The 25,882-nt window shown below is 40.7% G+C and overlaps 1 protein-coding gene across 2 annotated transcripts in view; it reads left to right on the forward strand.

Annotated features, from left to right (window-relative positions):
• The window catches only part of LOC134338237 (synaptotagmin-like protein 1), a 72,681-nt gene extending 46,840 nt beyond the window's left edge, over window positions 1-25,841 (forward strand). For both annotated transcript variants that reach the window (XM_063033938.1, XM_063033939.1), the window contains 7 exons: window positions 4,763-4,929; window positions 10,765-10,867; window positions 12,816-12,977; window positions 15,543-15,621; window positions 19,200-19,299; window positions 19,762-19,967; window positions 21,064-25,841. In XM_063033938.1, the coding sequence (XP_062890008.1) occupies window positions 4,763-4,929; window positions 10,765-10,867; window positions 12,816-12,977; window positions 15,543-15,621; window positions 19,200-19,299; window positions 19,762-19,967; window positions 21,064-21,203 (957 nt within the window). In that variant the 3' untranslated portion in view covers window positions 21,204-25,841. The remainder of the gene's footprint in view (window positions 1-4,762; window positions 4,930-10,764; window positions 10,868-12,815; window positions 12,978-15,542; window positions 15,622-19,199; window positions 19,300-19,761; window positions 19,968-21,063) is intronic.
• Window positions 25,842-25,882: the final 41 nt, after the last annotated feature.

The raw sequence follows: 25,882 nt of genomic DNA on the forward strand, positions 1-25,882 counted from the left end.
CCCCACCAAACAATACAGCGCCAGACCCCACAGAAATGTTACCAGACGGGGCACTGTTTGACAGACGGAAGTGGGGCACTCTCAACAGAGCGAGAGCGGGAGTTTGTAGGACAGGAGACAATATAGTGAAGTGGGGTTTAAAGACCAGCAAATCCTGTGAGTATGGTGAAAGGGTGCAGAACATTGAACACGTTCTGCGCAACTGCCCACTCTCACCTGACACTGACCTGCTCAACATCAACCAAACAACACTAGAGTGGCTGACTGTCTGCTGTGACAAGCTATGATGATGATGGTGCAAATAGATGCTGTCACGGCCAATTCTAACAAAACCAACTTGCCGCTGCTGGTGACCCCCACGGATTTGTTATACTTGCATGACTCGCCCTCAGCTCCAGTAACGATTGTTCCAAAAGTCGAAGTTAGGTATTCGATCCTTTATTCGCAATGAAGCTTAAGCCAAGTGTAAGTTAAGCGTAATTGAGCAGTCAACAAAAGATACGATGTCCGTCAGTCCCCACCTGCAAACTGCACGCAGAACAAAGCATGAATACATAACTTATTCCCTTTGCTTTTACCACGCCCCACTCATGTGTCTCGTTAGCATAATGAACTGGCAACACAGAATACAAAGCAGATAGAGAACAGGTGCTTGGCTCCTGCAGATGCCCTGGGTTTCATTGACTCAGGTGTGTATGAGGATCTGTAACGCGCCAGAATATTGCAATTCAGACAGGATTGTCAATATCCAAAAATTTGAGAAGAAAATTGCATATTTTTGCTGCTTCTCTTCACCTTTTAGCTTCATTCCATATGATTATTTAAACATTTTTCTGAGGTACAATGGCGCGTTTAGCGTTTCCATATCTGGCACATGAGATTTATAAATGTTTGTATTTATTTATAGTACATGGATATTGTTGGCAAGGCAAGCACTCATTACCCATTCCTAAATCCCCTAGAGATGTACTAATGAGATACCTTCTCAGCAGTGATGAATGTTTTGTCTAAGCCTCATGAAAGGAATCAGTTCAGAATCAGAATCAGGTTTAATATCACTGGCATATGCCATGAAATTTGTCAACTTTGCACCAGCAGTACATAATAATAGAGAAAAAATTGTAAATTACTGTAATATATATATATATATATAATTAAAATAAGTAGTCCAAAAATAGAAATTTTAAAAAATAGTGAGGTAGTGTTCATGGGTTCAATGTCCATTCAGAAATCTGCTGGCAGAGGGGAAGAAGCTGTTCCTGCATTGTTCAGTGTGTGCCTTCAGGCTCCTGTACCTCCTCCCTGATGGTAGCAGTGAGAAGAGGGTATGTTCTAGATAATGGGGGTGCTTAATGATGGATGCTGCCTTTTTGAGGCATTGTTCCTTGTAGATGTCCTGGATACTACAGAGGCTCATGCTCACGATGGAGCTGACTGAGTTTACAACTCTCCGAAGCTTACTTTGATACTGTGCAGTGCCCCCACCTCCCCATACTGGTCAGTTAGAATGGCCTCCCCAGTACATCTGTGCAAATTTTTGAGTGCTTTTGGTGACGTACCAAATCTTCGCAAACTCCCAAGTTGGATCGATAATTGGTCATGTGTCTGAAGGCCAAAATTTATCAGTGCAGCTGTTCTTGAAATGAAGTCCATCTGGTCACATTGTACGTTCCAATCCCTCTCAGTCAGGTGATTCTGAAGCTTTGTTGCAGATGTCACTTAGAACATAATATTAGCAAAGCTCTCAGACTGGGCATGTACTCAAAAGAGCAGATTCCTTCCTCTCCAGCCCTTTACCTTTCCTACCCACCTATCACCTTCTAACTATCCTCCTTCGCTTTCCCCCCACCTTTTTATTCTGGTGTCTTCCCCATTCCTTTCCGGTCCTGAAGAAAGGTCTTGGCCCGAAACCTCAACTGTTTATTTATTTCCATAGATGCTGCCTGACCTGCTGAGCTCCGCCAGCATTTTGTGTGTGTTGCATGAGAAAGCTTGAAAATGGTGAAAGAGATTATGTGATTGCTCGGTGTCTTGGCCTCCCTTGCTAATGCTGTGTGAATCTCTGGAACAGCCCCTGTTTTCTCATCTTCTGTTGGCCTCACTTCAAGCAGGGTGAATGAGCAAATGATGTAAATTTAAAGGAAACAGCTTTAAAGGACTCTAACAGATGGATACTGAGCCATTGAGAGCCACACAATGCCTCTACTTCCCTTCACAAATCATCTTTTATGCCTAGATAGATTTTCTATCATTTTCAGTTTGTCTGAGCAGTTTGCCCTAGTCCTCTACCCACACTATGGCTGTACCCCAGTCCCACGACCTCCTGATGACCTGTCACCCTTAACCCATGACCACTTCCACTCCCCATTCCTCAAATCTCCAAATTCCAGGCAAACCCCTGCCAGGCCTTGACCAATTTCCTCATTTACCCCTGATTCTGCTCATCTAGACTTGGTCCAAACCAAACGTGTTTCCTTCACTTCTAATTGTGATCAGTGGCACCTATTATCTTCAACCCCAAGCAGTAATAAATTTTGTAACAGTTAATCCATTTCAGAAACACTCATTGGCACTCGTTGATTTGATCATTGACGCTCTCCTAGTTTGATATTCTATGTGTTATTTGCTCACAGTTTGCCATTTGTGCTATTTGCTCTTTTTTTTTCAGCCGTTGGGTGTTTGATGTTTTCTTCAACGGGTTCCATCGTGCTTTTGTTGTTTCATTGGCTGCCCGCTGGAGGAGGAACCTCAGAGTATATAAGCAATCTTAAGTTCATGTACTTATTTTGGTTTTTTTTTTATCATTATTGTGTTCTTTATTTTGAGTGGTTCTTTTTGTGCTGCTTTGAGAACAAATGTATTTGGAATCCTTTGGTCCAACCACCTAATGTTGGCATTCAATGCGATCACCATCATAAGTCTGGATCATCAGCATTCGGGAATTGCCACTGACTATAATTCAATTCAAATGTGGCTGCAAGACCAGGTTAGGACCTGGGTACCATCGATCAGTGGCATCTAAAGCCTTCTCTCCACGTACAGGACACTAACCAGGAATGTGATGGTATACATTCCACCTTTTGGGATCAGTGCAGTTTCCACACACTCAAACCCACTCAGACCAGGTTCAGGACAAAGCAACCTGCTTGATAGGACACTAATTCTCTGCACAGTCATCACACGGCGTCTGCACTGTGCGCCAACGAGAAAATCCCCTTCAGTTACTTTCCATGTTACTCCCCAGCATGGCCCAAAAATCACAACCTCTACCAACAGAGACAATGGCTTCAGCCGCATAGAAATTTGTTTACTTATTGAGATACAGCGCAGATTAGACCCTTCCGGCCCTTCGAGCCACACCGCGCAGCCATCCCCTGATTTTACCCGAGCCTAATCACGGGACAATTTACAATGACCAATTAAGCTACCAAATGGGATGTCTTTGGACTGTGGGAGGAAGTCAGAACAACATGGTCACAGGGATATCACCACTTGCATATCGAGTCACAGACTCCCACAGAAGTGAAACTGCCTTTTCAGCTCACCACACCCATTCTAACCTCATCAATACTGATCGTCCTGACTTGAAAACATTTTACAGTCCCTTCACTGCTTATAGGTCTAAATCATGGAACTCTTTCCTCAAGGGCAATGAGGGAGAGATAATGAGCGCCAATCTTGCCTGCAACACTCAGAATTATTTATTCACTAATTCCCCTAAAAATAAATGAATAAATAAATAAAGCAATAGATCAAGGGTTCCCAAACTTTTAATGGACACCTACCATTAACTGAGGTCTGTGTACTTCAAGTTAGAAACCCCTAGCATAGATGAATCACTCAGCATTTTTTTTGTATGACATTAGATACAGTGACCTAACTTGAAATCAACAAAGATCTTAAAATTTGCTAGATCACAGTAATTGTGCTCACACACACATTCAAGATTCAAGACTGTTTAACGTCATTTCCAGTACACAAGTGTAAAGGAGAAGGAAATAATTGTAACTCCAGATCTGATGCATCATAAGCAGCATAAAAGATGAAGAGAACAATAATAATAATAATAATAAACAATAAATATAAATACATAAGATAGCTTATACTGTATAAGCCTCCACCGGGGGAATTGTGGTGTGGCATCTAGGCTGGGGTTGGTGTTGTCTCCTACTGTTCAATGGTGCGAGTTTTGGACTCTATTACTAATTACATGATTGTGATACCATTTGTACTTTGTGCTGTGTGTGACTATTGGGACTGTGTTTTGCCCCTTGGCCCCGGAGTAAAGCTGTTTCATTTGGCGGTATTCATGAACATTCATGTATGGTTGAATGACAAACTTCTTGAATTGAATCGTGTGTCCATAAAGTGACGCTAGTCTGTACATAAGGTGACTGACAGCAAATGATGAAGTAGAGGTGGTGGGGTGGGTTAGTGAGTGGAGGTGTTGATCAGCCTCATTGCCTGGGGAAAGTAACTGCTTTTGAGTCTGGTGATCTGGGTGTGGATGCTACGAAGCCTCCTCCCTGATGGGAGTGGGATAAACAGTCCATGTTTCGGGGTGGTGCACGGGGTGTCAATCAGGCAGGCTGCTTTGTCTTGACTCTAATCTGAGAGCGCTTAAGTGTGTGGGAGCTGCATTGATCCAGGAAGTTGGAGTGCATATTGCCACACTCCTGACAACCAGCAGACTGCGTTGATCTTTCTGGTACTGACACAATGGCAAGAATCACTAATTGGTGCTGTGTGCTCTATCCTGCAGCTTAGTGGCAGTATGATGAGTCTGTACAGCAACAATGATGTTGGAAGTGTGGATGTGAGGGGCAATATCACTTTCTCACTCCATTATAATGAGGGCAAAAGTGAGTTTTGTATCCACGTGGTGAAATGCAATGATCTGGCTGAAGCCAAGAAAAGCTATTCCAACCCGTGAGTATTAATCTTAAGTGAAATGTGCTTTTGATATCTTTATTAACATGCGGTAGTCAAAAGTTCAATTGTTAGTACTCTGAATTGGCACATTATGTTAGATACATTGATTTGGTTCAGTGGTGCTCATGTGTAAAGTTAGGTATGTTTTCCACCCTGAAGTCATGTAATAATTTGTTTTAATTTTTATTAAGTTAATCATACTCATCTAGTCTTGTTTAAATGTTTGTTTTAGTTGCCACATTGTCACCTTTGGCATCCCCCTATTCCCTTCCTATTTCTCAACTACAATGTTATCTACTAAACCAGCAACACACATCAAAGTTGCTGGTGAACGCAGCAGGCCAGGCAGCATCTCTAGGAAGAGGTGCAGTCGACGTTTCAGGCCGAGACCCTTCGTCAGGACTAAACCAGCATTGGTTTCTTTTCAGCTGTCGATGAAATCCCACTTTATCTTATAATCATCAGTCTTGGTGTTGCTATTGTTTCTAAACTATTCCACATTCAATTGTGAAGGAGTGAGCAATTACTCTAATTAAAATCAGAAGATTGACTCTTCATTGACTGTGTTCAATCATGCCAGAAACTCTGAATATTGGCCATCAGCTCAAACATTTATGTCACAGCTGGCTGCAAACTAAGTCTGTGGGGAGTTTATTCTCATCTCCATAACATGGCCCAACTCTTCCTTTGTGCTTGTTGGTCAAAGCTAGCCTTTGATTAACTATTACATCAAATATTTTAAAATAGGTTCCTGTTCCTCCTTGCCTCTTTGTTTTTCTATCACTATAGTGCATGCAGTTCTGCAATCATCCACCCCTGCTCTTCTCCGCTTCTGGCATTCTCAATTTAATTGCTCTGGCATTGCTGACCACACCTCTACACTGGGAATTCCTTCCTAGGAAGTCCAGATCAATGGAATTGTGTGCTGTTGAAACTTTAACATGTGTATACTCATTGGTGGATGGGGCCCTTTAGGGCTGATAACTTCTTAAAATTTAATTAGGTTTTGCGGTTAGCATTTATTATTCAACTTAACTTTGAATTTAGCCTTTTATCTCTGCGCTAGTCAGTGTAAACAAACTGAATGACTCAATTGTTCCACTTAATATCAGAGAATGTATACGGTATACAACCTGAAATTCTTACTCTTCACAGACATCCACGAATATCAGAGAATGTAACAGTATACAACCGAAATTCTTACTCTTCACAGACATCCACGAATATCAGAGAATGTCACAGTATACAACCTGAAATTCTCACTCTTCACAGACATCCATGAAACAGAAGAAACCCCCCCCCCAAGCATGAATGACAGAAAAAACGTTAGGACTGCAAAGCCAGTTCTACAATTAGTTAGCCAGCTTTCTAAAACTTGTTACAGAGTAATTATTGTCAGGAGGGGCAACTTCAGATCCTTAGAATTTTTGTTAGTACAAATGAAGGAGGCGTATGCGAATGCTCCGAGTCAGAGGCAACTCGACGAGCCGAAGTGGGCATTCAAATAAATTACAGGAAAGAAGAAATGAAAAACATTAATAAAAGTGAATTCAAAAGTATGTAGAGAAAACAAAGGGATGAAGAGAGAGCAGGAAGACATCTTTATAATATCCTGAAAGAAGTGAACAAGGTTGAACCAGTTAGGTCTTTATTCTTTGGAGCATAGAAGGTTGAGGGGAGACTTGATAGAGGTGTTTAAGATTATGAGGGGGATTGATAGAGTTGACGTGTTTAGACTTTTTCCATTGAGAGTGGGGAAGATTCAAACAAGAGGACATGGGTTGAGAATTAGAGGACAAAAATTTAGGGGTAACATGAGGGGGAACTTCTTTACTCAGAGTGGTAGCTGTGTGGAACGAGCTTCCAGCAGAAGTGGTTGAGGCAGGTTCGATGTTGTCATTTAAAGTTAAATTGGATAGGTATATGGACAGGAAAGGTATGGAGGGTTATGGGCTGAGTGCAGGTCGGTGGGAATAGGATAGGGTAAGAGTTCGGCACGGACTAGAAGGGCCGAGATGGCCTGTTTCTGTGCTGTAATTGTTATATGGTTATATGGTTGAGAATGCAGGAGGGAGGAGGTGATAATATTAAGATTGAGCTTTGGGCACACAGGGTTAAATAGTACATATTTTTTAATGAAGAAACACAATAATGGGAGGTGTGAGTATTGTAATCAGCAAGAAACGTTTGAGCATGCACTGGTGAGGTGTCCGAGGTATAATCAAGAGAGGGAATGGTTGATTTTAAAGTTATCACAGAATAAAATACAATTTAACATTAACAGTAGTTTTCAGAAAGGATCACAGGATTATTACTTTAAATATATAGAGCAGTTCCTTCAGAATGCAGGTGATTTTAAAATAGAATTTGCTACAAATATAAAAGCGTAGGATTTAGATATCCTGACTGTCATTCCAGTTCAACAGATGCTGGGAGTGTGCCTTAAAGCTATTTGCCGACTGCCATACAACCCCAAAAGAAGAAGAATGCTCTGAGTCCCTTCTTTATCTAGAGAGCATTAAACTCAGGATTTTGGTGAACAGGGAAGTCTAAGTTATTTGTTTTTGGATAAGTAGAGTGTCCAAAGAGGGAGAAGTGAGAGGAAAGAGTGAAGATTTTTTTTAACAGTTAAAATAAATAAGGTATGACATCACAGGAGCTTGAGACCAGCACAAGAAAAGGAACATTGAGCGATCTTTTCTTTTAAACAATGTTTACTAATGAATAATTTAATTTAATTAATAAAGGCATAACAGAATAGCTTGCATTCAAGTGGGAAGTTCACGATGCATTCCGTGTCCTTGACAAACAACTGCAGGAAGTGTCATAAGATAAGGAGCGTGAGCAACAGCTGACGTCACTGTGGCCCATCTATATAAATAAGTGTTTCATGTACTGAAGGTTTCAGGAAACGCTTCCCTTCCTCAAAACTCAGAATGTGGCAGAGAAGGACTGGCAGATTGGTAGCTCAGGGCATCTGGCCTACTAAACAGAATATTACCTGGGGAGAAGGTTCATGCTGGGAGATCAGCCAGGGTCAAGACCAAAACCCCGTGGGGACTTAGCTGCACAGAGAGAGGGAGAGAAGATTTGAAGAAAGCAATAGTTATTGGGAATTCTATAGGCATGATTTAACAATGCATGTTGCTTCCCTGATCTGAGAGCCCAGGATATTACTGAGCAGCTGCAGAACATTCTAAAGGGAAATAGTTAAAGCCATGTGGAAAGTTATAGACTGAAGGGAGATAAAAATGGTCTGTCTTGGTTTGGGGAGGAATTAGATTCATAGAGTCATAGACAACTACAGCATAAAAGCAGACCCTTCAGCCCATCTAGTCCATGTCAGACTATTTAATTTGCCTAGTTCCATCAACTTGAATCCAGACCATACCCCTCCCATCCATGTACTTATCCAAACTTCTCTCAAGCATTAAGATTGAAATTGCATCCACCACTTGCACTGGCAACTCATTCCGCACTCTCACTACCCTCTGAGTGAAGAACTTTCCCCTATTTCCCTTTAATATTTCACCTTTAACCCATGACCTTTAGTTGTAGTCTTACCCCACCTCAGTGGAAAAAGCAAGCTTGCATTTACCTTATCTATACTCCTCATAATCTAGTATACCTCTATCAAATTTCCCCTCAACCTTCAACGTTCTGGGGAATAGAGTTCTAACCTATTCAATCTTTCCTTATAACTCAGGTTTTTCAGTTCCAGAAACATCCTTGTAAATTTACACAATATGCAGGAAGAGCTCAGCAGGTCAGGTAGCATCAAAGGGTATCGGCCCAAAATGTTGACTGTTATTGCCATCCAAAGATGCTGCCTGACCTTCTCAACTCCTCCAGCACATTATGTGTATTGCATGAGATATCCAGCATCTTCAGTACCTCTTGTATCCTTGTAAATTTTCTCTGTACTCTTTCCTGGAGGTAGGTGACTAAAACTGCACACAATACTCCAAATTAGGCCATACCAACGTCTCATACATCTTCAACATAACACCCCATCTCCTATACTCAGTACTTTGATTTATGAAGACTAATGTGCCAAAAGCTTTCTTTATGACCCTATCTACCTGTGACTCTACTTTCAATGAATGATAGACCTGTATTCCCAAAATTGCCAAAAATGGAGTTCACTTAAGAGTAGTTAGAGGTTCACAGATCACTACAGATAGAGGACAGGGAAGTCAATTGATTAAAAAGGTATATGGGTGCTTTCTCCAGTTAGGCAGTGCATACAATTGAAGAGCATGATGGTTGTATTTAAACTGCGTGTACACCTGGTGAGACCACAGTCTGAGGGCTATGCAGAGTTCCAGTCCCCACATGATAGAAAAATGAGATTGCACTGGAAAGGATGCAAGGGAGATTTAACAGAATGTTGCTGAGATGGGAAAGCTTTAGCTGTGAGACTAGTTAGGGGTTGTTTGCTTCAATATAAAGGAGACTGGGGAGAAACGTAACTGTTCTTTATAAAGTTATGTGGAGCCCAGATAAGGTATATAGGAAGGACCATTTTCTCTTAGCATTTATGTAAAACATTCAGGGGGTATATAGTACTGCAAAATTCTTAGGTACATATATATAGCTAGAACATCTAAGACCTTTGCACAGTACTGTATTTGTCAACGTGGACCAGAGAGCGAGTTTGTAAACCTGGCAGGAGCATAGGATATTGGAAGTGGCGAGGGTGGGTTGCTGCGGGAGGGGTGTGGGGCAGGTGGCAGAGAAGGAGTGACAGGGCGGAGGGGTTGGTGTGGGGTGCAGACACACCCAGCCCTGAGACAGCAGGCAAGGTCATTTGATTCCAAACAATTGGTTTATTGATCATTACAGCATGTCCCTCTGGTGTTTCCTGCTCCCTCTCCTCTCCCTTCCCCTTTTCCCAACCATGATCCCCCTCTCCCTGCCTCCTTCCCATTCTCAGTCTACAGTAGAGACCCATATCAGAATCAGGTTTATCATCACTCACTCACATATGTCACTAAATTTGCAGCAGTACAGTGTAATACATAAAATTACTGCAGTACTGTCTTAGGCACCCTACCTATAAAGACTGTTATACAGTACTGTAGATTGAAAGCAATTGGCAGAAGAATTGGAGGGTTTTGAGGGGGAAAGGTGACATGGGTGTGGAGATACCCCTGCAATGATGATAGAGGCAGAACTCTTCATCTCACTGATAGATGTGTGTTTGAAGAGCAATAATGTGAAGGACTGCTGACAAAGTGCTGGAAACTGGGATCAGGCTGCGTAACCCTGTACTTGCTATCACGGAAACAATGGGCTGAATGGCTTCCTTCTGTGATATAACTTATAGTTACCCATGAAGCTTCACTTTCTTAGCATCTACTAGGTCAATCCACCCATGTTCTCAATGTTACTTATCTGTTGTTATTGTTTTGTTTTTCTTTTTCTATTTGCACAATTTGCTGCCTTTTGCTCATTGGCTGTTTATCCGTCGTTGTTTGTGTAAAGCGTTTCATTGATTCTATTGTGTTTTTTTGTACTTGCTGTGAAACGGAATGCCACTGGAGTTCTGCTTTGATATCTGATCTTCTGCATGGTGTTTGCTCACTTTTTGCCTTTTGCATGATTTGTTCTTCTTTCAGACGTTGGGTGTTTGATGTTTTCTTGGACAGGTTCCATGGTGTTTCTTTTGTTTTGTGGCTGCCTGCAGAAAGACAAATCTCAGAGTTGTGTTCTGTGTACATATTTTGATAATAAATATACTTTGAACTTTGAATGCCTGCAAGAAAAAGCATCACTTGAGAATATTCAGGGGAGATACTGACTGATCTTGCTAACTTCACCTTTCAATAGCTATGTGAAGAGTTATCTTCTCCCAGACAAATCATCTCAAGGCAAGCGAAAGACCTCAGTGAAGAAGAAAACCCTGAATCCTATGTATAATGAGCAGTTAATGGTGAGATCAGTTATTATGTCTTCACTTTCATTCACTGTTCTCTGTTCACAAGTAATTGAATTTTTCAACACGTCTTACTGGGTGGACTGTGAAATTTGTGGAATGGTACTTACTTACTTGGGCCCTTAGCTACCAGTGGAGTACAGGCCATCAACGACCTCCTGACTAGGTTGTCCTCTGAAGTCGATGGCATAGTTGGAGTTCATCATCGCTTTTGCAATCCATTGTACCCACTGTACAGGGGATTGGCCCACACACCTCCACCAGAGCCCTGTCGTCCAGCCTTGCCCATGTCCACCTCTCACCACAGAGGTGTAGTGTTGGACTTTTAAGAGGCAAATTTCTGGAAGGGTGCTGAATTATTAATGGCAACTTTGGAGTTCCTACATTAAACCTAGCCTGCATAGAACATCTGGAGCTGTTTTAAGTATCATGGTGCAACAGCGACAAACACTGACATTTTCACTATCCTTCCAACTCAGAGTCAAGCACTCCGAACCATACTGTATGTTCTCACACTTAATCAGAAATTGTACATCCAACAGGTATTATTATACATACGTTCAGATTTAATCTCTAAATGGTGAAACTCCCAATAACTTTCAGATTTCCTTTACCCGTCCAACTCCTCCATCCGGTCGATAAATCTCCTTAATCTTCTGTATCTTTATCTCTCCCGACTATTTCAATGCTGGCTTTTATTCAACTTACTTTTTTATTCCCCATTCACCTCCTTTCCTGCTCCCACATAAGCTTCTTTAAATTGCTCTCCTCCTTGAAGATACTTTTCGAACCTACCATTTTTTGCCATCGAAGACATAGATAGCGAAAGTTGCTGGGAAAAGGCCAACAATATCATAAACGACCCACCCGCCCTGCCAATGGACTGTTTGTCCCACTCCCATCAAGGAGGAGGCCATGCCAGGAACACCAGGCTCAAAAATAGTTACTTCCTCCAAGCAATGCGGCTGATCAACACCTCCACCCAACGCTATTTCCTATCTGAGTCACCTTCTGTACAGTCACTTTATGTACATAGATTTAATCAATGTATAAACACAAGAAAGTCTGCGGATGCTGGAAGTCCAAAGCAACACACACACACACAATGCTGCTGGAACTCAGCAGCTCAGGTAGCATCCATGGAAAGCAGTCGACTTTTCAGGCCGAGACCCTACATCAGGCCTGGAAAGGAAGGGGGAGACACCAGACTAAGAAGGGGGGTGGGGAAGAAGGATAGCTAGAGGGTGATAGGAGAAGCCAGGTCAGTAGTCTATATATTTATATTTATTGTGTTTTTTTTATTATTGTGTTCTTTATCTTTTTTAGGTTTTTTGTGCTGCATCAGATCCGGAGTAACAATTATTTCATTCTCCTTTAAATTGTGTACAGGAAATGACACTAAACAATCTCGAATCTTTTGGTCCCTTGACCCACCAACTCTTTGTTTAATTTGGTATCTGGGTTTGATTAACAATACCCCTGTGAAATATATCGTCTCACCTTATCACATTAAAGGTGCTGAATAAAAAGCATCATATTTACAAACCGATGCCTCGGACATTGACGAATCTTGCTAAAGTATTTAATTTTCCACTGTCACATTCTGGCCTATATTCCATGTGTATACTGATCCAAAGAAACACGGACAAATATATCATACACACTTTCACGAATGGTATATATTTTGATACATACACAAAATATATCACTGCTCTACTTATACATATGAAATATACATCCCCCAGCATTATATACTTTGTATAGCTTGTCATAAATACACAACATATCCATACGTACATGAACTTGCTTCTATATCTATGTACACAGCTCACAATGTTGGATGAGCTTGACTGATCCATTCCATCTGAAGTTATTTGTGGGCCATTGCACCGTGTTTCATATATTTATTGATCTGCTCATAATGAACCTTTTGTTTAAACTGAAGTACAAACTGGAGAAAGCAGAACTGCAGAGTCGGACTCTAAACCTCTCAGTGTGGCACAGGGATCACTTTGGGCACAATCTCTTCTTGGGAGAGGTGGAGATCGTGCTGGAGCTCTGGGGCTGGGGTAATACCTACCCAACAACATATGCCCTTCAACGGCGGGTAAGATTCAGTGACTGTTCTGCATTGAACTGCATCCATGTGTATTGGTCCACTTGTCTGTATTCTAACTATACTGACTGAAAACAGGACAGAGAAATTGTTATTCATCCAGGAAACTCCACTCATGACAGTGAGACCACTGTTTGGATTTATATTGATCTCTGAATATTGCACGCGTTAGAACAAGATTTTCCAGTCAATGGGTGTAATTAATTGGAGAAAACACCTATTATCCTAACTTTATGCCAATTAAGAAACTTGTCTAGTTTATTGATAAGGATTGTGGCAAGACACAGTCACGATTATAAAAGGCCCAGTTTTCCCCACTACTGTGAGGCTGGTGATGGTCAATACTTTCAGTACCCAGTTCACTCATGATCAATGTGCTTCCTGGCATTTCTGACTTGAATGTGCAATATGGAGCACAGTGGGGAATGAGGAACGAGTGATGTCAACTTCATAGCAATGTGCCTGATGATATTTGTGCTCTCTCTGTTTTCCTCATTCTCCCTCATTTCATCTCCCTCTCCCTCCCCCTCTCTCCTCTCTCTCCCTCCCCCTCTCCCTCTCCCCCTCCCCTCTCCCTCCCCCTCTCCCTCTCCCCCTCCCCTCTCCCTCCCTCCCACTGCAACACATTTAAAATATAAACTGTTGGCTTTAATACTGAGAAAGTTTTTTTAAAATCTCTCCGCATATGAACTGCAAGAATATATTTTTTTCTGTCACAAGCAATCCTGAAATTGATTCCAAATACAATCCCATTCCAGTTAAATCAAGTGTGCTCCTAACACTAAAACACATTGGGAAAAGGTACTCGTTCATGAAAAATCCTCATTGCTTTGGCAAAGTTAGAAATAGGGTAGTCCATAGAGTCAAAGACCAGCTTGTGGCTGAGCCCACTAGGGAAAAGGTAGTTCTAGAGAGAAAAGATGAAATATGAAGGTAAGCCAGCCAATAATACAGAAGAGGATACCAAAGGTGTTTTCAGATATATAAAGAGTAAAAGAGAGGTGAGAATGGATATTGGACCACTGGAAAATAATGCTGAAGATATAGTAATGGGAAACAAGGAAATGACAGATGAACTGAATAAGCATTTTGCGTCAGTTTTCACTGTGGAAGACATCAGCAGTATGCCAGAGGTTCAAGAGTATCAGAGGGCAGGAGTGAGCGCAGTTACTATTCCTCAGGAGAAGGTGTTTGGGAAATTGAAAAGTTTGAAGGTAGATAAGTCACCTGGACCAGATGAACTACACCTCAGGGTTCTGAAGAGATTGTGAAAGCATCAGTAATGATTTTGGAATGGCTCCAGAGGACTGGAAAATTGTAAATGTCTTTCCACCCTTTAAGAAGGGACAGAGGCAGAAGAAAGGAAACTATAGGCCAATTAGTCTGACCGCAGAAGTTGGTAAGATGTTGGAGTCATTTATTAAGGATGAGGTTCAACTAAACAACTCAGCTAAAAGTCTTAGGTACATATAGATAGCTAGGGTGCCTATGACATTTACACAGTACTGTATATTGGTTAAAATAGGAGGGTGGTTGAGAAACAGAAATAAGAGTACTTAGCTTTGTATTAGCTCAGTAGTATTAAGTGTTATTTGCCAACTAGAAAGACATAATATACAGTACTGTGCAAAAGTCTTGGGCACCCTAGCTATATATATATGTGGCTAAGACTTTTGTACAGTACTGTATATTCTGGAAATATTAGATTAGATTAGATTATAAATAAAAACAAAAGATATAGGAAATACTCAGCAAGTCAGGCAGCATCTGTGGAAAGAAAAAATATAGTTAACATTTCAGGATTAATTCTAAAGTGTTTATATGTGATTTTCCAGGAATTTGGAGATGTTATGGTTTGTAAATTCAAAACATTAAATTAATTCAAATGAAGGCATGAGAGTGCAAGTGTAGTTCAAGTTCACATTAAGTGAGGCTGGCATGCATCACGTGGTAGTATGATGATGTAGGCAATTAACATATTTTTACATAGAACCCATAATTAATTATTTAAACAAACAAGAATGTTTGATCAACTAATACACGTACAAGATTACTCAAATATTATTGAAATCTTAAATACGCAAATCTTAAATACACAAATACAGGAGGCAACGGACTGTTTCAAGATCTCTAAACTTAATAAATTCCTGTCACCATCTCCATCCTAACCCTTCACACTCAATCCGACTACCATTGTTTCTGAAAGGACGCTGAAACCTTGAACACTAACTCACTTTTTTTATTTCGGTTTTTGCACTACTTATTTAATTTAACTATTTGATAGACATATATATGGTATATACTTACAGTAATTCACAGTTTTCTTCTTCTCTACATTATCATGTATTTCATTGTACTGCTGCTGTAAAGTTAACAACATTTCACAACATTTGCTGGTGATATTAAACCTGATTCTGATTCATTATTAATGACTATATATCAATCACTGTACATCACAACCTATACAGTACCTGTTCTTTGCCACGTTGTATGTCAGCAGACCTTTTCTACACTGAACTTTGGAGAACTAAAGTCTGTTCATCTACTCTTGTACAGATGGCTGCTCCATCAAACACGAACCAAAGCAAAGGTCAGCTGTACTTGTCCCTGAAATTCATCCCAGCAGGATCATGTGGTACGTTCAATCAAACCATTATCATTTTTTAATCACAGATGTGTAAAAATATGAGGACTAGAACAATCCATACAACCATTTGAGGCTACTGTGTAATTTAATAACACTATGGCTGAACCGCTCAACCCTACATTCCCATCTTTTTAACAATATTAAATACTTCTTATTTTGTGATCATCATCGTCATTATGTGCATGTCGTATGAGGGGAGCAATCATGGTCTGTGACCCTGATTGTTCTTGGTAAATTATTCTACAGAAGTGGTTTGCCATTGCCTTCTTCTGGGCATTGTCTTTACAAGACGGGTGACCTCAGCCATTATCAATACCCTTCAGAGATTGTCTGCCTGGAGTCAGTGGTCGCATAACCAGGACTTGTGATGTGCACCGGCTGCTCGTACGGCCATCCACCACCTGCTCTCATGGCTTCATGTGACCCTGATCGGTGGGGCAGGCGGGGGGCTAAGCAGGTGCTACACCTTGCCTAAGGAAGTGTATTTTGCAATACACATAGTACTTACACGCATATACACAAAAATTCTGCATTTCATAAACACTTTGAACCTTCAAAAAAAGAAATATAAAGACAAAAACCTATAATATAAGATCTGTGTGGTAGCCTTTCCTTATTAGTCAATTTTGACAACACACTTGTCATTTTCCTCTAGACCTTAAAATGTGCGGCACTCGATTGTGAAAAGTTTATTAAGATGAAACACAAGCAGGTTGTGGGAACACCTTGTTGAATTAATGAAAATGACTTTGAGCTTGGTGTGCATCCTGGGAGCAGATTAAAAAGTATTGAATCCTGTGTTGCCAAGCAGTTAGGGTGGAACTAGGAATGATACTTAATGCATTTCTTTCCACATCCTCTATGGAAATGGGGCTTTCTAGTAAAAGTGGATGGAGATTCCATCTTTGCCATCAACCCAGATGGCAGCTTGCAGCGATACTGCTGGAAGGACTACACTGGGAAGGTTGTCCTCGACACTATCTAGGCTATCTATGTGCTTGTTGTTCAATATTGGTACAAGACATTTCACCAAACAGATTGTCTCGTCTAGGTAAAAGACAATGGGGACTACCATCGTCCTGTTCCCTCAGCACTCCCAAACATTTTTCAGGCCATCAGTCTCATAACCAAAGCAGTTCCCTTTCAGGTATTCCTGATAAACATGAGATGTAATCCTGCTCATCAAAGCATTCTAACCAGATGGAACAAATAATACACTCTAGGAACTCAGGTAGCATCCATGGAAGGAAATTGACAGTTTACATTTCAGGTCAAGGGGCTTTCATCTGGATTGCAAGATGAAGGGTCTCAACACAAACCATGAACTGTCCATTTCCCTCCATGAATACTGCCCAACCAAATGAGCTCCTCCAGCCTCAGCAGTCACTTGAGTCTCCATTCAGCTTTCTCAGTTTGAGGACAAGCAGATCCTCAGTTTACATAACCTGTTGACAGCAACTTACAAATGCTGTGCTGAGGACCTCCGCACTTCCCATCTACACGTGTACACAGAATTTTTCCAAAGAGAAAAATAACTCAAGTAATAGAGGCAGAGTTGTGTTGGTGAAGTACACACCTCCTCAGTTAAACATGGAAACCCAAACATTGCTGTCAATGATTCCCTTTTCCTCCGCACCAGAGCATTCGACCTTTTCTTCAACTTAGTCTTCATTGAACATACAAAAAAAACCTCTCAAGTGAAAATGATGCTTCTTTGTAGAAGTGTAAATGAATATTTAAAACTTTATAACCATAACGCACCACATCTATGGCCCAAACGAAACTAAATTTGTATCATTTATAATACTCAGAAAAACAATTCAAATTCGTAACTTAAATCATTTAGGTGTGTAGTGGAGAGTATATTGACTGGTTGCATCACAGCCTGGTATGAAAACACCAATGCCCTTGAACAGAAATTCCTACAAAAAGTAGTGGGTACAGACCAATCCATCACGGGCAAAGCCCTCCCCGCCATTGAGCATGTCTACACAAAGCGTTGTTGCAAGAAAGCAGCATCCATCATCAGAGATCCCCACCACCCAGGTCATGCTCTCTTCTCGCTGCTGTCATCAGGAGAAGGGTACAGGAGCCTCCGGATTCACACCACCAGGTTCAGGGACAATTACTACCCCTCAACCATCAGGCTGTTGAACCAGTGGGGATAACTTCACTCAACTTCACTTGTCTCATCACTGACCTGTTCCCACAGCCTATGGACTCACTTTCAAGGACTCTTCATCTCATGATCTCGATTATTTATTGCTTATTTATTTATTTATTATTATTTCTCTCATTTTGTACTTGCACAGATTTTTGTCTTTTGCATGCCGGTTTAATGCCCAAGCTGGTGCGATCTTTCACTGATTCTGTTGTGGTTATTACTCTATTATGGATTTATTGAGTATGCCCACAAGAAAATGAATCTCAGGGTTGTATGTGGTGACATATATGAACTTTGTTAATAAATTTACTTTTAACTTTTGAGCTTTAAATTTATAATTAATTTAAAATAATTATTTTGATCTTTTAAAGTATGTACTATATTTCAAATCCTATCATAAGTTCCAATTGTTGTATTGCATCCTGTAAAACAATAATTTAAATAGCAATTAATTTTTTAAACACTTGTTTCCTTGTGATCCGCTGCTCTGCTGGCTTATTTCATTACTGTCACGAGATGCCAAAGATTCCTGGCAATAACTGCCTGTTGTTGGATGCCAGAGATTCCTGGCAGCAACCAGCAAGGGGAAAGTGGAAAGTTCACTAAGGTTGGTGGATCATTGAGGATTCCTTTCTTCAAGGTCAACAAGTGGCTCCCTTGTTTAACCACCAACTTATAAAATACCGGACAAAATTCGTAAATAGCCTATGCTGGAGTACTAATCCTTACGGTACACTGCTAACCCAAAATCAGTTATTAATTCTGGATTTGTCTTGCAACCTTTCAGTGATCTCAATCAATGCCCTCTGTTACTTCAGTGCCAAATTTAGTTTGACTTAAATTCCTTCAGGCTCTGGACATGTGAAATAGAACACAAAATTCTAGTAATGTGCAGCACACCGAGCAAGAAAGTGTGATGAGAGAAAAAATTAACAATTCAAGACATGACCAGGAACTGTAGTTCTATTTCCCTCACGCCAGGTGCTGACTTGTTTTCTGAAACTTTTTCTTCATCTTCTTCTTGGGCCTTAGATCCCAGTGAAGCATAGGCTATCGATGACCTCCCAACTCCATCGTCTAAAATTGATGGTATGGTTGGAGTTCATCAATGTTTCTGTTATCCATTGCATCCAACGTATGGGGGATTGGTCTATACAGCTTCACCAGAGCCCAGCTGGCTGGCCTTACACATTTCCACCTCTCGCAACAAGGACAGAGGGTTGGACTTTGACATTCAATTTTCTGAGTATTTTCACTATTTTGTATACAAATGCAAGTCGTTTTTCATTTCTGAGGCTGCATTCTCAATATTCGGGTAAAACCAACATTATTGAGCTGGTGTGGGTGTGGTATCGGGTTAAGGCAGAGAAGTCGGAAGTGATGATGCCATCTCTCTCTTTAGATCAAGGATTACCTTCCACATCGGAAGTGCACATCTGGCTAAAGGAAGCACGAAATCTAATCCCCATCCGACCCAAGGGCATCAACTCCTTTGTTAAATGGTAATGGAGTGTAATTTATTGACAAAGCGCAGTTACCTTTCTTGATACCGTTACTTGCTTTTATTGTTTGCATGACTTGTGTGTTTTTTTCTCTTTCTCTTTGGGAGTTGGTCTTTACTTTTTTAAATTGGGGTCTTCTGATGTGGTGGGAAGTTTCTGCAGCTGAAGGGTCCGGAAACAAGCTTTACGGTCTTAGGATATTTAGAATTGAGATGAGGAGACATGTCTCACTTGGAAGGTGGCAATCAAGTGAAATGTTCTACCACTAAAAGTTGTGGAGGCCACAACACTAATTATGTTCAAGAAGAAAATGGAGATTTCTAGATATGAAAGTCTTCAAGGGGAGAACTGAGACAAAGGATAAGCAATGATTGTATTGAATTTTGGAATGAAGGCCAAATGAAATTCTTCCACTATTTTTCTATACTTCTGTATAATCTCACGACTTTACTTTGTTATCAGTCGTATTCTACCAGATGTCAATAAGTCCAGTCAACAGAAGACCAGAGTGATGAAGAAAGACCTGAATCCTGTTTATAACCACACAATGGTATATGACGGCTTTCAGGCAGATGATGTGCGTGAGACCTGCGCAGAATTCACCGTCTGGGACCATGATACCTTTTCCAACCAGCTCCTGGGAGGACTGAGACTCAGTCTGGGAACAGGTAACAAATAAGTATCACTCCTCTGGGTCCCATATAATTAAAAATACAAAAAATACTTTTGGCAGCCATTTCTAGTATCGTTGTTTTGATAGATGAATTGCCCTGTGCTCATTATAGTGGCAGTGGCAGGTGAACGTTGATAGAAGAAATAAAAGTGTAAACTATTCTCGAAACGAAGAGAAAATTTGAAAACTTGAGGGACTAGGGAGTCCTCGTGCAAGATTCCCGAAAGGTTAATTTGCAGGTTGAGTTGGTGCTGAGGGAGGCAAATACAGTGTTAGCATTCATTTCGAGAGGACTAGAACATAAAAGCAAGGATCTACAGTTGAGTCTTTATAAAGCACTGGTGAGGCCTCGCTTGGAGTGCTGTGGCAGTTTTAGGCCCCTTATCTAAGAAAGGATGTGCTGACATTGGAGAGAATTCAAAGGAGGTTGATGAAAATGATTCCAGGATTGAAGGATGTCACATGAAGACCATTTGATGCTTCTGGGTCTGTACTCAATGGAGTTCAGAAGAATGAGGGGTGACCTCATTGAAACCTATCGAACATTGAAAGGCCTCAGTAGAGTGGATGAGGAGAGGATGTTTCCTCTGGTGGGGGAGTCTCAGACTAGAGGACACAGCCTCAAAATAGAGAGGTGTCCTTTTAGAACGGAGATGAGGAGGAATTTCTTTAACCAGAGGGTGGTGAATCTGTGGAATTCGTCGACACAGCCGGCTGTGGAGGCCAGGTCATTGGGTATATTTAAGGCAGAGGTTGATAGATTCTTGATTATTGAGGGAATAAAGGGATACAGGGAGAGGGGAGGAGATAGGGGCTGAGAAGGAAAATGGATCAGCTCTGATGAAATAGTGGAGCAGATGCAATAAGCCAAATGGCCTAATTCTGCTCCTATATCTTATGGTCTGAGGGAGAGTAAGGCTAGGATGGTAGGGGTGCTGCTTTCTTGTGGCAGTGCTCTGTGTAAATTTTCATAATGGTTGGTGAGCTGTGTCCTCCACTCACTTTTTTTTTGCTCCTGGACATTGGCGTGAGCTCTAACATAGGCAAAAGCTAAGCTCTGCTGATGAATCTCAACCTTTCTGCTCTTCTAGGTTTCAGCTATGGCCAATCTGTCAACTGGATGGATTCAAATGAGGAAGAGATTTCTGCGTGGCAGAGGATGCTTGACATTCCTGGCGAGTGGGTGGAAACCGTATTACCACTCCGATCCAATGTGTTACCCAGGGAATGATCACAGACCTGGAGAGCACTTCTGAAAAATATTATTAATAAAATGTGTGGGTTAGCTATTCCTTTAGAACATTATGCATGGGTCGTTGGATCTAAAATGAGAAGCCAATTATTTGCTGGGGGTAGGAGATGTCACTACTGCCTCTTTTGAAGAGACAAACAACTGAGAATTTGGACATTTAGGTGAGAAGATGTAAAGGAAGAGAAGAACTGGGATAAGATCAACTTCCAAGGCAGGATCTGGGTCAGGGAATGAGAACTGGGACCAAGCAAGAACTATAAGTTCCGCCCCACCTCCACCTCAGATCTGCAGACAATGTATGGCCACCACTGGTTGCTTTCTGAAGGCTTTTATTTCACTGGCATTCAACTCTAAAAGGAAACTTTTATTGGAAGTTAAGCCCTGGTTGACAAATTAACTGTGAAATGTTTATAAATCAGATGGATTCAAGTGGGAAGACTTTTATTGCAAATGACAGCCTTTTGTCAGTGTGGAATAGATAATGATTTCAGTGTAATTCCCTAAATCCATCTGCAGGTCCTTACAATTTACAATCGAGCATTTGGGAGACTGGTGGATCAAGTGACATGATTTGCCAGCTATTCTGGGGGTTTCAGCCATCTTCTCCTGTGTGCAAACTTGGTTTGTACCAATATTTGAATGGTTGCTTTAAACGCCCTGCTTTAACTACATGTTACCTTTGTATGGCTTATGATTTTATTTAAATACGTTGCTAGGTGCCTGCATGTCTGACTCATGAACTGGGCAACAAACCTAGGGAGAGCCAGACATGAGAAATTCTTAAAGTGTTTGATGTGTGAAGCTTTTTTTAATGTTATCTTCTAATGATCCAATTAATTAAATAAAACCTTCTTCAAAGTTCCTGATATTTTCAAATTTTAATATATAAAATTGTTAACCTATACTTTTTCAACCAATAAACCTACAGCATTTTCTGCATTGCATACTTATCACAACATTAGAAACTATCTGGTCCATGCTGGTTTCCAGTCAGTCTCCTGTTCCCTTTTTTAAGTTCTTTCTCCCATGCCAAAGAACTCCCCTTTTATTCTTTACCTTCACTAAAGTGTCTGTGGTGGAGTGGCATCCGCACCGGCCTTCGAGGCAAGTGGTCCTGGGTTCGAACCCGGCCGGCTCCTTGCCCATTTTCCATCTGTGCTGGGTCGAGCATCGAGCTAGCAACTCGGCCTCATAACAAACAGACAAATGCTAAAGAAATGGCAAGATTGCTGTCCAACGCACCATGAGGCGCGGAAAGGAACAACAAACAAAAATAAAGGGTAATGTACAGTGAGCAATTAATCTATGGGATGTGGAAAGATCCAGAGTAACCAGCAGACACTCACAATACTGCAGGGAAACATGCACTTGTACAATTTGACTATTTTTATCTTCATGAGCTTTCCTCACTTCCTTAGTTTCACCAGTCTAAGTATTACAGAATAACATGTCATCATCGGTGGTTATCTTTTGATTGCAGCTTGGTCTCAGTTAACTGTAAACCAATTCCAAACTGACCTGAGTTTTTTTTTACTATTTAAAGACATAACACATTGGGCAGACCCCTTATAATCATAGTCATAGTCATAGTCATACTCTATTGATCCCAGGGGAAATTGGTTTTCGTTACAGTTGCCCATAAATAATAAATAGTAATAGAACCATAAAGAGTTAAATAGTCATATGTAAATTATGCCAGTAAATTATGAAATAATTCCAGGACCAGCCTATTGGCTCAGGATGTCTGACCCTCCAAGGGAGGAGTTGTAAAGTTTGATGGCCACAGGCAGGAATTACTTCCTATGACGCTCAGTGTTGCATCTCGGTGGAATGAGTCTCTGGCTGAATGTACTCCTGTGCCCACCCAGTACATTATGTAGTGGATGGGAGACATTGACCAAGATGGCATGCAACTTAGACAGCATCCTCTTTTCAGACACCGCCGTCAGAGAGTCCAGTTCCATCCCTACAACATCACTGGCCTTCCGAATGAATTTGGGCCCCTTAGATAGGGGGCCCAAAACTTATCTGAGTTTTGGGCCCCTTATCTAAGAGAAGATTTGCTGGCCATTAGGGAGTCTGGAGGAGGTTCATGAAAATTATCCCAGGAATGAAAATTTTAACATACAGCAGGAGGCAAGTTTGACGGCCCTGAACCTGTTCTCACTGGAGTTTAGAAGAATGAGAGGGGATCTTATTGAAACCTGTCGAACGTTGGAAGGTCTGGATAAATTGGATGAAGGAGAGGATGTTTCCTATAGAGGGAGAGTCTAGGACCGGAGGACACAGCCTCAGAATTGAGGGGTGTCCATTTACTACAGAGATGAGGAGGAATTTCTTCAGCTGGGGTGAGGGTGGAGGGGGTGAATCTGAGGAATTCATTGCGCAGGCCAAGTCATTGGGTATATTTCAGGCAGAGGCCAATAAGTTCTTGATTAATCAGGACGTCAAAGATTATGGGGAGAAGCCAGGAGAATGGGCTTAAGGGGTAAAATAAATCAGCCATGACAGAATGGTGGAGCAGGCTCGATGTGCTGAATAGCCTAACTCTACACCCATGGCTTTATCTCTTCCTTGGATATTTCTCTCACAATGTTGTGGAACCTTAAATTCTTCTCACAATTTCTTCATCACATTGCTGACCAGTAAACCATTTCCTACCAGAAGTCACCTCCTAATCTCTCCACAACCTTGTTCCCCAGCTTGTTTGCTTTAATGAACCCACCTTTACTTTGAATGTTCAATTGCTTATTTCAATAGACTAGTCGATTTAGATTAGCTTAACCGATTTAACTCTTAGGTTCACTATTAGTCCCGAGTGTTTCTTTTTCCATGTCAATTAAATAAATAAAAACAACTTGCAAATTGTGGTTGAAATTATTTGTTGATCTTATAAAGTTAATTCCTGTTATATTTATTTATCTGTATTGTACTTAACCAATCACAAACACCCAATCATCACCCTGTGAATTCAGAATCAAAATCATAGGAAACCATAGGAAAACTACAGCACAGAAACAGGCCTTTTGGCCCTTCTTGGCTGTGCCGAACCATTTTCTGCCTAGTCCCACTGATCTGCACACGGACCATATCCCTCCATACACCTCCCATCCATGTATCTGTCCAATTTATTCTTAAACGTTAAAAAGGAACCCGCATTTACCACCTCATCTGGCAGCTCATTCCATACTCCCACCACTCTCTGTGTGAAGAAGCCCCCCCTTTAAACTTTTCTCCCCTCACCCTTAACCCATGTCCTCTAGTTTTTTTCTCCCCTTCCTCAGTGGAAAAAGCCTGCTTGCATTCACTCTTTCAAATCTTTTTATTATTATTATCCAAAATTAACAAAAGTAACAAGAAATAGGCAACACTTACAATGTCTCAAGAAAAAAAAACATGTTTTAAAGATTGAAAAAATTTTGGTGGCCAAAAAAAGAGGAAAAAACCCCCACTAAGCAAAAGCCCCTACTAATCAGTGAGAAAAAAAAAACCATTAGGTGTTCAACCCCAGAGCCATGCGTCACACAAAAGCTTCTAAAGATAAACATCAAACCGCCAGCAAGAAAAAAAAGTACCAAAGATTTACAATTAGATCATGGAGGAAATCTATCAATTAACTCAAATGAGGAGCAAACGAACCTCATCTTTTCTCAAAATCAAACATAGGTTCAAAAGTTCGACTTCTAATTTTCTCCAAACTAAGACATAGCATCACTTGAGAGACCATTGTGACAAAGTGAGAGCCGATGTATGCTTCCACTTCAACAAAATGGCCCTCCTAGTTATCAATGTAACAAATGCAATAACATGTTGGTCAGACAAAGCAATACCACCGATATTTTGAGGAATTATTCCAAAAAGCACAGTTAATTTGTTAGGTTGTAAATTAATTTTAAGTGCTTTAGAAATTGTAGAAAAAACTGACTTCCAGAACTGTTCCAGTATAGAACAGGACCAAAACATGTGTGCCAGTATAGCTGTCTCAGTTTTACATCTATTGCAATAACTATCAACATTAGGAAACATTTTAGACAATCTCTCCTTCGTCAAATGGTAACGATGTACAATTTTAAATTGAATCAGTGAATGACTAGCACAGATTGAAGAAAAGTTAACCAACTTCATAATCCACAACCGGTCCTCCATTATAAAATTTTTATATTTATTTCAGAATGTCCTTGTTTTTCTGACTAAGAAGTTTTTTGATCGGATTGGTTCTATTATTTTATCTTTTATTCGGAATAATAAAAGACCAAGAATTAGTAAATGTCACTTACAAAAGTTGAAAAAGGATGGAGGTCTCGCTTTGCCTGATTTAAGAATATATTACTGGGCTGTTAATGTGCGATATATGTTCTTTTGGTTACACTGGATTGATAAGAACGATTGGCCAATTTGGGTAGATTTGGAACTGAAAGCTGTGAAACAGTTTCATCTAACTTCGTTATTGGGAGTGGCTTTACCTATACAATTAGCTAAAGTTGCTAATTTAAGCATTCTTTACAAACTTGGCTCCAGTTCCATAATTTTTTTAATCTTAAAAAACTTAAACTTTGTCGTTTAATTTATCGAAATTACTTTTTTAAGCCTTCTTTGAGTGATCCAATTTTCTTACTTTGGAAAAATAAAGGTATTAATCATGTTTAATATCACTGGCC

Source organism: Mobula hypostoma, chromosome 26 (genome assembly GCF_963921235.1).
Source record: "Mobula hypostoma chromosome 26, sMobHyp1.1, whole genome shotgun sequence".
NCBI classification, from domain to species: Eukaryota; Metazoa; Chordata; class Chondrichthyes; order Myliobatiformes; family Myliobatidae; genus Mobula; species Mobula hypostoma.